Here is a 17,308-nt window from a genome sequence, read left to right on the forward strand (position 1 = left end):
GCAAGGTTGTTTTTGTTAATATCCTTCGCACCTTTTGTTTTCAATTCACACAGCAGTGCATTTATGTAGTACTCAGGTGTACTTTGGTATTAGCAGGTCTGTACGGTGAGGAGGTCCAGTTATCTGTGACAACTTCTGACAGTTTCAGAGAAAAACTCAAATATTTTTTGATAGGCAGGAGATTAGATTACATTAAAATACTCTAAATCAGTGTTTAATGTTTAAGTAGCCAGTCAAAATATATTCCACACGTTGTGAAGAACAACATTTGGAGTTCGTGTTAGGCAAAAGGTTTCAATCATTATCTGTAACTTAGTGTGTAACGTTGTTGTGGCCTGACCAAAAACTAGTTGCAGAGACAATATATTATATTTCATGGTAGAGAGGTGTGGATTACATACAGATGACCTAATCAGTATTCCAACCTTTAATGGCCAGACCAAATCTTGCCCACAAGGGGTGAGGTTGTGGATAATAAGTCTTACAATTCCTTTTCATTCAGATAGAACATTATTGTATGCACCTGATGGTCTCTCATTTGTGTGGCCATATCAAATAAGCAGACAAAACGTTTGATGTTTCCTAGTAGGCGGAGGAGATTACTTTCACTGGATGTAAATTAGCATGCAATCTTTTAGCGGCCAGACTAAGTACTTGCCCCAAGTTGTGAAATTGTGAATAGCAAAACCTATATGTACTCTTAAGCAATGTCATCTTTGTGAGGCCATTCCAAATACTAGTTTCAGGAAACAAATTCTGATATTTCTTGATAGTCAGGAGGAGATTATATTCATTGTTTGTAAATAGGTTTGACATCTTTAAGTGACCTGACCAAACACTTGTCGTACATTCTGAACATTACAAATAGAATATCTTAGAATTCATTTTGGGCAAGAGAGTGCATCCAATGTCTGTAACTGAGTGGACTGTCTTTTTGTGGCCAGATCAAATAGTTTTTCAGAGTACATTTCTTACATTGCTTGGCGTGCACACAAAGATTACCTTCAGTGGGTGTCTGTAAATCAGTGCACAATCTTTCAGTGGCCAGAGACAATAATTCACACTAATTCCTAAGTTGTGAATAACACATCTTTTTAGGTGTGAAAGTGCATTCAGTGTCTGTAACTGAGTGAGTTTTGCTATTATGCCCAAACAAAATAGTAGCTGCAGAGAAAACATCTATATTTCTTGGTATGCAGAAGAAGCGCACAGTCATTGGCTGTTAATCGATGTGTCATCTTTTAGTGGCCAGATCAACACCCTTATTACCAGTTGTGTGGTTGTGAATAACACATCTTAGAATTCCTTTTAGTAAAGGCAGTGACTTGAGTGGCTGAACTGAGCCCACACTGTGCTATCTTCTTGTGGCTAGACAGAGATTACCATTTTGAATGCCATCCTTTTCTATATCCCCTAAAAGAGAAGGGGGCGATAGAGGCATATGAATGGAATTCAGCACACTGCCTCTGAGACAGAAGGGGCTAGGAGATAAATATTATATGTACTAATAAAAGGACAGAGGTGGCCAACTAAATCACCACCCACATCATCTGATGATGAGTCTCACAATAATGGTGATGATCAAAATGATCAATTTGAAGCTGGTGACGTCACTGTGTCCAGGCCACAATACGAGTATTGAAACCAGAGATATAAAAGAGACATAGGAAAATACCACAGTTCTAATAATATAGGCGAGAAGGGCAAAGTTGCTCTTCCACCTTTTCTCCAGGGTCTTTCGAAGGCTGCCTGTCAAAACTGAAAGTGCAAAGCATTAGTTTTTGGCAGCCAAAGCACCATTACTGCTGCCACCACCACACGCACCTTCACTACCAGAAGAGTTTAGGAGGGCATGTCTTCCATGACTAAAAAGAATGTCCAAAGTGGGGGAGTTCGTTATGCTTTTAGGAGCATTTTGCTACCTGCACTCTATTCAATAAATCTATGTCCTGGGGAAAGAGTTACAACACCATGTTCACGACTGGTATGAAGGCAGCATATCTCTGCTGTAACCCTATCACCACCACCAGCTAGTCACCATGTCAGCCTCAGTCTTTGCTGTCACCCCAGAAATGTTGCTGATGTTTTACTGTAGCTCTAATGACTGACTGGGGCTGACATACTATTAATAATAGATGTCCTAAGCATTTGTGCTGCTATTGTTATTTTCTTGAGCACTGCCCAGCATTTTCATAACCACAATAATAATCCACAGCAATCCACTTTCAGTTTCCATCAGGGCACACACTTGTTCCCCTGGTAATCATTTCTGTTCTTCCCCTAGTGAAATGAGAGCTGCACATGTGCAGGTGTAGGCCTACTCTAGTGACTGCTTGTCATTAAAGCACAATCAGAAACACAAGCTATGAGTTCCAACAGAAATAATTTGTGGTGTTGCAATTTCATATTCTGCAAAAAGTATTAACTGCTCTGTTGTGTTTTCCAAAATTTCAAACATCTAAACTGTTGCTTTACAAAACACGCTATTATTAGCATAACAAGAGCAACACAATGGTACATTTACATAACTAACCAATTAGGATATTAAAAAAATAGAATGTGTATTATTGTTCAATAGCACAACACATGTTCTTCAAATTCTACATTTGTGGCTACTTCTTTATCTTGCCCAGGAAACATTGACATTGAAGTCAGCGGGGGCTTGATGTGTTTCCTATGCCTCCACCATGCCCAATACAAATTACTCTTTCCTCCTTCTATGGCCTAAACATAAATATAACAAGAGGACCTTTCCTGGTTAGAAGCATTTCACCTGCTGTGGGTGAAATATATGAATATATACACTAAAAACAAGTGGAACCTGATTCATTGGATATTTGCCATTCATGTCCCAATAACAACTAGATGGTAACTATGTGGGTCAACATTTAGTCCATACACTATATTAAATCCAGTTATCAACTTAACTCCTTTCTCAACATTGTTCATTCTCTGTTCAAATCTTCAGACAGTGGCCCAGCTAAGCAGTTCCTGCAACTTATTGTGACCATCTCACACACTTGAAGAGCTGATGCTGCTATATGCAGCAACTATCCTTCCAGCTCAGAGAACAGTCACTCCACCTGCCCTCTGTGCCCTCTGCCTCACACCTTGCCCAAGGCTCACTCATTCACATGTAGTTTGGTGCCAGAGGATGTGCCCCTCCATGTCTTCTACCTCTGATTTCTAATTCTGCTCGCCCTGACTAATGGTCAACGGCAACACAGGCAGAAGAGCCAGCATGATGCATCATTGTATCCCTCCATTCGTTCCCAAATATCAGCACACCCACAGGGCTTCCAGTAACAACTAGCTGCAGTGGTGTTGGTACTGGTAGTGGGACTAAGGCTCACCGTACAGATGATGCCATTGGCACAGGTTGTAGTGGAAGAGGTGCTTGTCAGCCTGAGAGGGACCAGAACTGGGTGTTGATTGCACCAATGTTTCTGTGAATAGTAAAAATCAAGAGCGGCCTCCTCTAAGGACACTCCCTCATTGCCATCTCACTGCTGGAGGGTGCAACTTAAATGGGTGTTGCATTGATTTTTACCAGGCCCTGATGAAGGAATTTATTCCGAAATGCATTGGCCACCCGTATAGGCATCTGCAGGAATAAGAGACCTAAGATCTCGTGAGAGTTAAGAATAATATACAGCCACACTTGAAAAGAGATTCTTTTTGTTTGTCTTTTTGAAAGATTACGTACCTGAAGTTTAAACACTCCACTTACTAGTGGCTATAGAAGTGCAGCCCGCACCGCTGGCTTCACGGCCAAGGTCATTGAATGCAGTGGATGAGGGACCACTGGAGGCTGACCTGCATCCAATGATAGTCAGGCAATGCTTCAGTTCCATGTGGTTGTGCATTGTGGTGGGCCACAATGAGCAACACTTCTTTGGTGCACCCCAATTGTAAGGTTAACTTGCAACCACTCACTTGTGTGTTACATACATTTCGTATCAAATGGCCTACCTGACTCCTCGCTGTCTTGTGCCTCCAGCAAACTGAAGTCACCACATCCTTAAGACCTGATGGGCACTGAAATGGCCCGAGAAGTCCTTTGTACCGTCGGACACCTGGCAAGGGATGCCTGTGCTTGCAATGCCTCCTATCCAACAAAAAACACGTGCAGATACACATGCTTCTTCTGCCTCCTCAGACATCTCCTTGGTAACCATCTCTGTCTAGTCCACATCTTGCTTTTCTGTCTCCTCCAACACTAACTCCTTCACTTCCTCTTTCACAAAATCCTCCTGTGGCAGGGTCAAAACCTCCATTGTTGGCCAACCACTGGCAAACATTCCATCAGCACCCCCTCCTCTCCTCTTCCGGAGCTGGCTCTGGATGTGAACGTTTAGCACCTACTGAGCCCACAGTCACAAGAGGCACACATCTGAGACCTCGAATCTGTGTGATTTTCCTGCGGGTTATTAACTTGCGATGGAAATGTCTGCATCGGGAATGTACGCAATACAAAAATGTTCGTACATTTCCCATGCGGACATCCATTTTAAAACAACCCCAAATACCCCCCTACAAGAGTTTCAGGTCTCCCTTCCCCAAGACATCAATGTCATTAATTACACTTGCTTCAGTCTTTTCAAAAGTTTTAACAAAAACACATCCTCACTTTGCAGGGGTTTCACTGGGCTGTTTTGCAGTGTCCTTAGCTTTCTCCATTCAGGGCTCTCTGGTCTAGGCACAGTTGTCGGACTGCACGGTCCACCCATCACAGGTCGTGCAACCAGGATCCCTGAGTTCCTTAGCACACACAGGTTGCTAGGCACTTGCTCCTGTGCACCAAGTCACCTTTACTTACTTTTATTGACCACTTGGCTTAGTGTGTAATCTTGCGCTCCTCTGCCTTCTCCTTGATAGTTCGTCCCTCTGGCACCATGTGTCACATACCTCTTGCCAAACAGTGGTGAAGAGAGAAAATCGAGATCAAACTCCTTCCCCCTCACCCCAGGCACATCATCAGGAAGAACAGCAGGAAGAATAATGAGCGCACTATCATGTACACCAGGATCCAGTCCGCCCATGGGTGACAAATATGCTGAAAGACACCCACTTCACCAACGTTGCAACCTACATGCTACATTAGCCTCAATGCAGCAATACCAGAATCTACAAAACACAAAAATTCCTGTTTAAAGGCTTGCAGATGCTTATATGAATTAACCTGATCTAATGGCACAGTGTAAAGCCATGTTTCAGGACAATTACACCCAAGTACACTTGTCTAAAAAGAACACCAGCCGCAGTGGGGATTTGTGCTGACTTCAGCAATGCGCCTCGCAAACCCAGGAGCAGCCCAAGGTCTTAAAGCAAGATACAATTCATTTCCTTGAACGACAGTGAACTCTGGCAGAGAAGCATTTTTAATTCTTCACAAGTACGAGTAAGTCAGAGCAGAACACCCAGGGCCCAGTGTTTTTTCTCTGGGAACAAAAGACATTTTCGCAAGACTCGCACATCATTTGAAACATAATTGTAACAAGAATGGCTCAGCTCTGGCCAATGAACCCTGAGGGCCCAGGGGCGAAAAGCGTGTTCAAGCTAAAACTAATGGGAACAAATTCACAATGCAACAAATTTAGAATTAGGTAATGGGGGGGGGCAGTTAAACCAGCCCACTGACACCAAAGTCCAGAGGTCCAATGATCAGATGTCCTATAAGGGCACTATAGGTTATCTATCAGTTTAGCAGCCAATTCTAGGATGAGATAGGTTTCTGGGAGCTGGTCCAATTCTGTGATGTCAGCCTGCAGTGTGTTACAAAGCTGGCTTGCAAGCCAGCCCTGGGGGAGACGGTGCCTGGATTTTCGCTGTGCACAAAGCCCTCTGTGTGTTTTTTGCTGCCCAGAAATAAATGCAGTTTGGAACATGTTGCTGCTTGCTTGGAACTCTGCTGCATTCCTTTGGGCAAAATGGGAGGTGTTGGGGCCTCCCATAGCTGGGACCCCCAAGAGCCCTGGTGGGGGTCCAACTTCTCCCCAACAGTGGCCTTGCCACACTGCATTCACTGATAAAAGCTCACTGTTTGGCTTGCTTCAGCGTTTAATGTACTTGTTTTCAAAGTTTGAGTTAAATCATTGTGCAACATATATTCAATATTATTTTATTTCAGTTCAGTGTTAAATGGGTGCTTGTGTTGCTTAATTATGTTCAGTATTCAATATGTACTTTTTTGCTTCACTGTTAAATTTCCATTTAGTTTGGTATTCAACATGCATTTGCTTGATTCACAGACCATTACTCACTTGTGGTCCTATAGGAGCGTCCCATGGCTTGAGCTCCTGTTCCAACACTCACCAGCCTTCTGTGCTTTTCTCTGAGGGCTCCTGTAACTTCCTTTCAGCTTGTGAAGCCAAGAAAGCCACTGGCGCGAGCCCCGCGCTCTTGCCATGTGTTTCCTTCAACACTCTGGCACCTCCAATGTTTCCTCCAGGATGTGGATTGTCTCCTCTTTGCTCTGGGCTTCTCTTCAGCTCCTGTTGCTCATGCTGAGCTACAAAGTCTGCCAGACTTGTGGGAAGTACATGGCCCACTCAAACCGGGTCCCCCAAGTCCTCTTGGACAACTGCTGGCGTCCTGGCTTGTTCTCCGGTCCCACCACGACAGCCTCCTTAAGCTCCTTTCCTGCTGGGCCTGTCTCTCTTTCTACACCTGCACCCCCTTGACACAGACTGCAGACCACAATTAAAGGAAAATGCCTGTCCCTCACAGCACTTAGCAGGCATCTTCCTCCCCCCAGTACCAGAGTAGTGGAAGAGGATAGTCTGCATTACTCTTAGTTGTGTATTCTTTGTCCCAGTACTGTCAAGTGTTACATGTGGAACAATTAGGGGAGCTGGCTTATAATAGCCCATAAAGGTTGGGGGAGGGTTAGTTTGATCATTACTAGGAAAAGGGGGATACTATTTCTCGCCTGAGAGCACCCCACTCCCAATCCTCAAGGACCCTCCACCCAGGTGATCCTCCCTCGCTTCTCCACCCCAAGAGTCAGGATCCAAGAGCGATTGCCTTTCCCTGGCCACCCGCACAGAGGATCCAAGGAGAGTAGCAGTGAGAATACCCTCAGGTTTCTGACAGTGCAAGGAAACAAATATAATGAAACACACATGGCCAAAAAAGACACAAACACAGACAAAGTGGATTAAGAATACAAAAGGGAAAACATGTTTTTGTTTTGATAAACATTTGTGGTGATACAAAGGGGAGAAAAAAGAAGCAACATTACAGAGAAAACCTTTTGGAGAGAAAAAAGAAGGGATAAAAAGGAAAGACAGAAAAGGAGCCTTATAAACATATTAACAATCAGAATTGACAAATAGAGATCAAGATACTACATATGTAATTCACTATCAACAAAGATCACCAAACCGCTGCAAACAGCCAAACCCCTTTCAAAGCACATTGTTCAGCTTACCCTGTAAACACCTGCTCCTACAACCCTACAAACTCCACCATTATCGGCTGCCGATGAGTCAAACCCCTATGATTTGGTTCTTCTTTGAGGCTCCGACGCTGTGTGATTCAGTGACTCTTGTCACTCTTGATCCTTGTTTGCCTGACCCATTGGACCATTTTGAGGAATTCTTTTAGTTTTATGCACGTCCTACATGATCCAGCGGGCGCTCTGAGTACCAAGCATAGATGTTTTGAGCCACAAGCAATGATCTGTGCTGGTTCTCCCAGGTTTTACCACCATTTCTGTTTCGAAATCCAATGGTAATTATCTTAGACTATTTAATATTTCCCTTCGTAGATTCGTCCTTCACACAGTATATGAGTATCCAAAACACTTCACCTAACCGTGGCAAAAAGAACATATTTGACCATTCTTATTGCTTTGGGATGTGGTTTATTGGCTGTTTTGACTCTCTTAGAAGGCATTTTCACCAAACCAGCAGAAAGAAACTTGCTAAACTCCTCCCTTGTTAACTAGCCACCCCCAGCCCGCCCCCCCCCTTTGCTTCACTACTAGGGCTTTACTTTCTTGCGACCCAAACTGATCTCTATGTTTGGAATCCAGAAAATGTATTAGCCACGTTTTCCTAAATTTTAGTCAGATAAAAAGATAACTGACGATAATAATCACAATGCAAATAATAATGACCCCATTAGGCTCTAATCACCAGCAAGGTGAGGCAGTCACCACCTTCAGTTGATCCCGGGAGTTTCCTTAAGCGGGGCCTTCCATAGAATGAGATTTGAGGTCAATCCCAAAGCAAAAGGTGCTACATTGTACATGTTTGTGAGGTGTGAGCACCCCCTGAAAGGGCCATGAAGTGACTAAACAATTAACATTAGCCACTGGAAGCATGAGGCACAGTGTCTCTTGTGAGACCAGGCATTAACTTATACCGCAAGAATATACACTTGCTCCCAGAGCTCTTCTTAGTACCCGTGTGGACTCAAGTAGATGCCCAACAGAAAAGCAACACTGCGCCATGTGTAGGCGACAGGTATGCCAATAAAGGACAACAAGCAAAGTACAAAGGAACTTGCGCCCCATGGTGTGAACACACATTTCAGATGAAATGGGTCTCCCTCTTCTACATGAGTGGAACGTTAAGGGAGAGATCACACTGCACAATTGGCATATAACAAATTCTATCACAAATCTAATTTTCCGAAAACAAGAATTTTAACCATGGAAGGCTCAGGATAGGTCTAAATCCCATTATCTATAAACATTAGACAAATGCAACACTGAAAACATTTTCCTTATTGTAAAATTAGAATTTGATGTAATATATTATTGAACAAAACAGTAATCAATTGTACTTATAGTTTCAATTGCCAACCAATATATACTGGGGGGGGGGGCAGGGAGAAAATCAAATTGACGTACTTGATAGTGGCGCATCAATACAAGAGACAGTATCCTAGAATCTGCAGGAGATGTTTTTTACCACCATTCTTCATTTAAATTCATCTCGACGTTGCTCTTTGACATGAAAGGACAATGCAACCAATATTAGCTCGCAGTTCTGACATGAAATCAGGGATCCAAAATGCTTTGCATGCATAATGAAATCATGCAAAGCGATGCACGTGGTGCACGGTGAAGCATGCAAAGAGGATGCTTTGCAGAGAGAATCGGGGTGGCTGGATACTTTAAGAGTCACGATCTGCAGAGGGTCTGCAGGAGGGTCCAGGCATTAGAGTGAGAGATGCAGATACTCTGGAATAACAATGCATTCATCGTGACAATGTAGGCCCTCCTCTTAATCCTTTGCCTGGCGCAAAAATGAATTGAAAAAATATACTTTTTGAACTAGCGATAATTAAGCAATATTACTCAGGTGGGGTGGCATTGCCGGTCCAGGTAATACCCGGGCTAGTTAGAAACCCAAGCAAAGTGAAGGCTTTAACAATAGGGGAGCACTTACCTGATTATCTGACGGGGGAAGACACCGTCCTTCAGCTCAGAGGAGGCTCGGAACACAGGCTTTACCATGTGGTAAACCCATGTTCTGACCCTCCTCATTGGCTAGGGGGCTGAAACCATGCCCCCCGCCGGGCACTAATTCTGCTTACACTGATGCAAACGTTCTGCAAAATGGCCTTAACATTCGCATTGTGGCATAACCGTTGCCTTACAGCAAATCTAGCTTTCTCTTTTTGTATGACTAAAACCTTTGTGAAATGCAGAAAAGAGAAATTGCTTTCGATCCTAATTTTTACTGTATTTTAAGAAACTAGCCATGAAAAGGAAAAATGATCACCCCTTGCAGTGCCTCTCATTCACTCCAGGGGGCATGCACCCATGTAAACTCATCCTCCATATAAATAGGAACATTGTTACCTTGGTGCTAATTGCACTTGCATCAGTGAAAATATTCTGTGAAACCGCCTAATTGTACAAAACGGTGCAACAGCATTCAGTTTAACCTGCTGTTTCACTTGCATCAGGCGATCAAACTGCTGCCCCTCTTTGCCCTTTAAGACACACTTTCCTATAATGTACTATTTTCGATGATTAAAACTAAGAACACATCATAATCGAATCGGGCAGAGGTTGGTTCACTTTGAAGCAGCTTATTTCGTTGCTCTTACTTGAAGAGACTTGTCCAGTGATTTCTCATGTGTACCCTTTACTTGATTGCATTAAAATGATTGGCCTGTGTAGAGTGTGTGGGAGAATGTATACCTCAACCCCAGCAGGATATACTGAGGAATGTAAACCTGTGGGTAGAAATATGGTCTGTCAAGCCTGGCTCTGTCCTGCATGTGTTGGAGCAAGAACTGTGGTCCCATGAATCCTCTCCACAAGATGACGTGGCTAAAGAACGTGAGTGTGACCTTCAAATCAACCAATACGGGAATTGGTTCCATAGTCCAACTACCGTACCTCTACATCCAGAAGCCATATTGAACACTTCCTTTACCCCAGAATTAAATGATGTAGAAAGGAATTGATGAGCAAAGGAAATCATCAAGCCCATGGTTGCCAATTACCATGTTTCGATTGGAAGACACGATTCCCTCTTGGCCTATCTTGTCTTACCAATTTTGGACAAACACAGAATTGTGGTAAGCAAGTTTCATTTGGATCAACCGGTCTCGAGCTCTATCATGATCGGTCAGTGTGGCGCTGGTGCTAAATAAGATGGAGCCCGCTTTTTAAATCTCTCCAGATGGTATGTAAATATAACAAAAGAATGGCTGTTTCCTCTCATTCGATCCTTAAATTGATCCCCCTTCAGAGATGCCAAAAGTGGCTAACTGGCCCTAACCTCCAAACCACACTTTGTAGACTGCCTCCTTCTTCCTGAATACCTTAAAAGCTATGGGCAGGCTCATGAAGCCAGGCTCAGTTTGCCATTAATATGGCATGATTTTACTGGCCTGCTAATTTATGTGTGATTTTAATTTGTGATTATTCTTTGGATATCTGACAAAAGTGCTTTATAGCCATGTCCTTCTAAGGATGTCTGGACAACATGTTTGTTTGATTTGTGATACTGTATATTCATTGTAGTGTCATGTCTGCTGTGGGTTTTTTTGTTTTTCAGACATTTTATCCAGAATAAACAGTGTTTTACTACTACAACTTTCAGCAGAAAATAGTTTCATGGTAAAACCGTAACCTCCTTTCCTGTCACTCCATGGATGGCCTCTCGTGGCCCCCTTCCTGCGCTCACCTGTGAGGCTAAAAGCCTTGGAGTCATCTTTGACTTCAAACTCTCCTTCTCTCCTCACATCTCTGACATCTCTAAGAAGTCCCACTACCAGCTGTACCTCCTCAGAGGTATTCTTTCTTTCCTCTCCTTCCCCCAGAAGCTCACTGTCTCCAGAGCCCTGGTTCTCTCTAGGCTGGGCTACAGCAATAGCCTCTTTCTAAATCTAGCTGCCTCTATCCTCCGTCCACTGCAACTTATTCAGAATAGGACTGCAAGACTTGTCCTTGGCCTCAAGCCCAGGGATCGTATCTCTCCAGTGCTGAAATCCCTGCAGTGGCTCCCAGTGGCTGTGAGGATTAAGTTCAAAACCCTCAGCATTGTCCACAAGGCCTTGTGGGGCCTCAATACCTTCACCTCTCTCTTCGTAAATATCTTCCTTCTCGAGCTCTTCGCTCATCTGCCTCCAACTCCCTCAGGGTCAGTCGCTTCTCAAAGTAATGAGTTGGTGGTAGATTTCTCTCTTTGGCTGGGGCCACCCTCTGGAACAGCCTCTCTGCCTCACTGAAACTTGAGGAGAACCATCTCCGGTTCCAGAAGCAGCTCAAAACCTTTCTCTTTCCTTTTGCTTTTTATCCTCCTCTCCCCTGCTGAACCCCTGGCTGAAACTGCACTGGTTACCTGGCCACCCTCTGATCTCGGGCCCAGGTCCCCTCCACCGCCAGTCGCACACATGCACTGCCTTCCTGGCAACCCCTGAACTCAGGACTGTCGCTGTATCCCTACAGTCCCTCTACCAGCACTTGACACCGGATGTCTGCACTTACCCTTGCACTTGCCGCCATCTGGCCGTACTTACTTTTGTTATTAGTCTATTATCCCATGTACTGCACTCTCCCCCTCTCCTTTGCACTTTCTCCCTTCCCCCTTCCCATGCACTTGTGTGATTTGAATGACACCTGACCTAGTAGGATCGTTGTTTGTCTTCCCTCTGTTCCCCCTCACTTGCCTAGTTGCGCCTTGAAACACTTGTGTATAGGCACGTTACAAATGCCATATTATATCATATCATACATTTCCTTTGAGAGACAGGACAGTTCCCACAGTGGCGTAGTGTAAAATGTTGGGTCTACCCCGTGTAAGATGGGGTGATGGCCTCCATAGACAAAATGTGCGCAATTCTGGGCAAAGGCATAAGAGACACTGGCTGCATCTAAACTTTGGAACACTCTGCCACCTGATTTGAGGGGTTGCAGCTCTTTAACCATGTTTAAACACTATCCAAAGACAAATTTATTTGCATACAATCCATCTTTTGGCACTCCCTTTGATTTCCAGATTCATGGGCCCTCATCCCAACCCAGGTGGTAAATTCCCTACTTTACCACCTTGGTGTAAACTCCGTTTACACCATGGTGGATGGAGGATTTACCGCCCCATTCCAAGGTGAGTGGGGCGGTAAATCCCCATTCCCCATTTACCCTTCCCCATTCCCATTTTTGCCCCATAGGGCATAATGGGAGTGGGGAAGGCGCTAATTACGGCACCGTAAATTACGGTGCCGTAATTAGCGCCAAGGACGCTTAGCGCCTTGGTACTTAACGCCTGCTAAAAGCTAGCGTTAAGGTGGAAATCAGGCGTTAAGGGTTAACGGCGCCGACGGCGCTGTTAAACCCTTAACACCTGGGTTGGAATGAGGGCCTTTGTGTTATGTGTTGTATGTTGCTTTGAGCACTCTGATGCCCGCAGGCTTGCCTGACTCGATGCTAAATAAATAAATAAATACACGTGACTGTGGTTTTAGTGTGCAGGCTGGGCAGCCCCTCAGATTTCCCCTATAGACACTAAATAGAAATGAAATTTGTATGCTACTATGCCGTGCACGTCTCGATCCAGGGATACAGAGATTAATTTGCCTTTGACTCTGCACCAGACCCTTTCCACACTTAATTCCGGAGTGCAACATTCATTCTGATCCGATGCTGCTGTTTAGTTAGGCAATCCATGACCCCAAAAAGATCTTGAGGAGATATGTCTAGAACGAATGGTCCCCGGAACCAAGAGAGAGCCCCGCCAGGTTTTCTTTTGGAATTAAAATGCTAAATAGGATGTAGCGAATGTAGCGCTTGGGCAATTAAGATGATGGAACGACGCATGAGGCACTATGCTAAAGGGGAGGGGGCTAAGCACATTTGAGGCAATAACAGAGCACAACTCAACTTTTGATGTTTGCACTGGGAGAAAGGAGGGCAAACTTTTCTTGGCGTAAGGGATGAGATGTACGAGTGTGTCACGTCAAGAATACCTTCCCCCAATTCACGAGAGCAATTGAGTGTGGGCATCACTGATACCCTCATTAAAATCCCCTTTGCACATCTACATATATTGGTGGGCATTTCTGTCCATTTTAGCTAGCGTTCAGAAAATAGGATCCCCTTTAAACTGCACCTTTGTGGAACAGGTTCTGAGGTGTGTGGCTTGACAGGGCCTTTCCTGACCTTGTCATGCACATTGTTCTAAGTGGAACAGCAGCGGTGTAACCCGCGGGCCCTCCTCTTGCTTTTCATTTCTTTTTGCTCAGTAGAGCAGTTCACCGCGGTAGGCCCTTTATTGGCCTGTCATTGTGAAATGTGCTCCCAGCACCCACCTACGTGATGAGAGGATGTCATAAATGAATATCGAGAGTGCATCATTTGAGCATTAGCACAACCCCCAAGAGATGTGCAGTACACCTTGTTACGGTTAACTGTACATTTCCAAAAAGGCAGCAAGTAAAACAAGCATTGGCAATTCCAACTCTTTTGGCTTTTGTGTAGGTGTGGGAAAGGCACTTGTGAGGGAAAGGCACTTGCCAGGCACTGCCGTAGTGCTATTAACTGGCTGTGGATGTTAGCAGGTGCCAAATGGCGCGAGCACCTGAGCATCTAACAGAAGTGCCTGGCAAATGCCTAATATATATGCACAAGCAGTTTTGTTGGCATTGCCAATGCTTGTTTTTAATGGTACTTCAGTGAAGGACACGCTTAGAGCTTATACATTGAGTGGTTGAAGGCAGACCTGGTTAAGACATTTCTATGATATCAGTTGAGTGTTTACAACTCCAATTAAGCCATTAACTCTCAGAAGACTGCTTTGGGAAAACTCCGACAGGCACTTCGAGTGCAATGTTGGATGCTAAGGCTTAATTAAAGCAATCTCAAAGAGTTCCCAAGAGGAGGTGTTTTGGGCAGGGAGGGGCAGAAACTCGGTGTGAATGGCCATAGGGATTATCATGGCCATGATAGCCAATGGGTGGGCAAATAACCAAACTACACCTACAAGCTGCGGGTCCTTCCTCATATTCCATTTCTCCGTAGCTTTACTCTAATGCAATAGTTTGTTTCGGTTTATAGGTGGTGCTAAAGCAACAAGTGCATTCTATGTGCTTTTTGAGAATGGCTACCACATTGTTCATACATTTAACTGGAGCAAGCGTGGCATGCATGTTGACATGCTCAGTGCACGTGGGGGAGCATGTGGGGAAAGTCTAACTTATAAATATAAAGTAAATCATACTGGGATTGTCACCGTACACCGCACAACCTTTGGAAGCAGATTTTATTATTTACACCTTTTTCTGGAGTGGAGGCCTGACCCTGTGACCAGGGCTATTGATTCTATGCAATTTTATGAGTCTTAAAAAAGGGATCCAGTAAAAATCTAAATGACTTCACAAACTTCAAATACCAACAAAATAGGTTGCTCAAACACTTTATGAAATAAAGGTTACTTGCAACACCAGTGCTGCAGTCCAAATAAATCCGGCCACAAATTATCCGGTGTGATTAAATAAAATTAAAAAAAAACCTTCTGTCTGCGGTGTAGGTTAGAAATCACAGGTGTCTTGTCAAACACATGTGTTACACATTGTTTTATAATAAGTGGTCTTCAGAGTGTAGGCAAACAGTGCACATACTGTCAAAGGTGGTCCTTAAAACACCCATTTAGATCAACTCATTATTTAAATCATTCAAATGCATACATGTTTATTAAACACATCTTTTTGTGCATTCGTAAAAAATGTTTTCTTTCATGCCATTGACAAAATCATTCTGGTAACCCTAATATCCAATACAATGCAAAGTTGATCATAAAGAAACATTATGATACAAACCCCTCACAGAATATTTCAAAACATTTGAGCAAATCAACATCATGCCACACACACTCACATACACTCAATTCACACACAATCAGATATGTCTATATGTATGACTCCAGACAAAAAGGGGCATATTTATAAATGTATGTTGTTATCGCTGCCAAATGAAGCACTTAAGTTTCAGCCAGACAAGCCTCTGATTTAGGGGCTTCCGAAGGACTAGACTGCTTGTGTGATATGTTTACAATTTCAATTTGTTTTTAATTAAAACAAATTGGAAAAAAAATATTTTAGAAAACATTTTAGAGAACTGTTCACTACTTGTAAAATCAATCTGATCATTATTCTAGGCTACTTTTAGAAAGAACTGTGTGGGCCTCATTACGACCCAGGCGGTAAGGGGCTTACGGCGGCGTAAACAGCGCCGACCCTTACCGCCTGATTCCGAGGTCCCTTAGCGCCATGGAGGATTTAACACCTGCTTTTAGCAGGTGTTAAAATCCATGGCGCTAAGGGACCTTGTTGTTAATTACGCCACCGTAATTTACGGTGGCGTAATTAACGCCTTCCCCACTCCCATTATGCCCTATGGGGCAAAAATGGGAATGGGGAAGGGTAAATGGGTTAATGGGGACTTACCGCCCCGCCAACCTCGGAATGGGGCGGTAAGTCCGCCAACCACCATGGCGTAAATGTAGTTTACGCCATGGTGGTAAAGGTACGACCCAGGCGGTAACTTACCGCCTGGGTCGTAATGAGGCCCGGTGTGTTGTTTGGTTCACATACTCACAAGACTAAATATAATGTCTGTGTTTGGTTTTCAGCTTAACAACTCTATTTTTTTGCACGGAGAACTCGCAAGAAATTGGATGAGAGATGGCTATTGGAAACAACACGCATCGAAGTTATTCCATCATCCCATGCTTCATCTTTGTGGAGGTATGTGCAGATTTAAAACAATGTTTTAAATATTGGTGCCACTGTGTTATTCATATTTGACTCACTGTTGTTTTCATGGCCTCTGGTTAATTGGCACCATTTAGGGAACGTTCAACTTTGCTCAGCCAATAAGGAAAAAGGAATTCCAGACTATAATAGCTGATGGTTCCCTGGACATTTTCATCCCAAGCCGGAACCCTTTGGTGCCAGCAAGCCTCTTCCATACGTGGGTCCCTTGACCCCTGCTGCCTCCACCTGCCTCCTGGCCAGCTGCCCAGAGCCCTGTGCCTGAATTGTGCAGCATTGTAGATAAGTTGCTGAGAAAAAGTGATACTGTCACATACTAAGTGTAATAGTAGCAAACCTTGGGAAAAGGACAGGTGTCAGGCTATATTCTGAGGGAGTGTTACCAATATAAATAGGAAAGCCACCATTGCATCACTACAATAATAATATACCACAATAAGATACCAATATCTATCACAATAATAAGACACCACAAGATTAGGTGTAACCCCTCCAGAAAATATATCTAACAGCCCAGTGCCTGAATTGTGCAGTTGCAGCTTCAGTGTTCCTTATTCATGGCCTGTTGACTCTCCGATGTAACGTGTACTTAGTCTCTTTGCTCCTGTGGGCCTCCTGCATGTCACAGCAATGTGGATTGCCACCTGTCGCTGATCTCACAATAGTCACTTTCTCCCCTGTGTGGCCTTCCAGCACCAGGTGAGTGCTGAAAGCCTTATCATCCGTGGAGGGCAATACCGGCTGTTAGACACCCTTACTTTGTTCGATTACATTATCACTGCGCCTCGTTGAGAATCGGGGCCTTACAGTGAAAACACATTTCATTCTCTTAGCATGTGGGTGTTGGCATACAGTTGCCACTGTTTTCATGTTATTCATTTTTATTTTAATATCAGTTCTAAAATGTTCTAAAACCTGAATTTGTTTTCTCATACCTGTGGGTGTTTTGGAAATAAGGGCAAAGTTGTCCACGTAAAGCAGGAAGCCGATTTTAATTCCGTCACCGATTGGAGCATCAGGTGGCAGATTTTCAATAAGGATTGCCAGATGATTAATGTATATTGAAAAT

At 43.8% G+C, this 17,308-nt stretch overlaps 1 protein-coding gene across 1 annotated transcript in view; it reads left to right on the plus strand.

Moving 5' to 3' along the window:
- PLPPR1 (phospholipid phosphatase related 1) overlaps nucleotides 1–17,308 on the plus strand; it is an 863,412-nt gene that overhangs the window by 415,766 nt on the left and 430,338 nt on the right. The window contains exon 3 of the mRNA XM_069630811.1: nucleotides 16,098–16,212. Within this exon, the coding sequence (XP_069486912.1) occupies nucleotides 16,150–16,212 (63 nt within the window). The 5' untranslated portion in view covers nucleotides 16,098–16,149. The remainder of the gene's footprint in view (nucleotides 1–16,097; nucleotides 16,213–17,308) is intronic.

The sequence above is a fragment of the Ambystoma mexicanum genome, chromosome 6q, assembly GCF_040938575.1.
Source record: "Ambystoma mexicanum isolate Mex_15411 chromosome 6q, UKY_AmexF1_1, whole genome shotgun sequence".
NCBI classification, from domain to species: Eukaryota; Metazoa; Chordata; class Amphibia; order Caudata; family Ambystomatidae; genus Ambystoma; species Ambystoma mexicanum.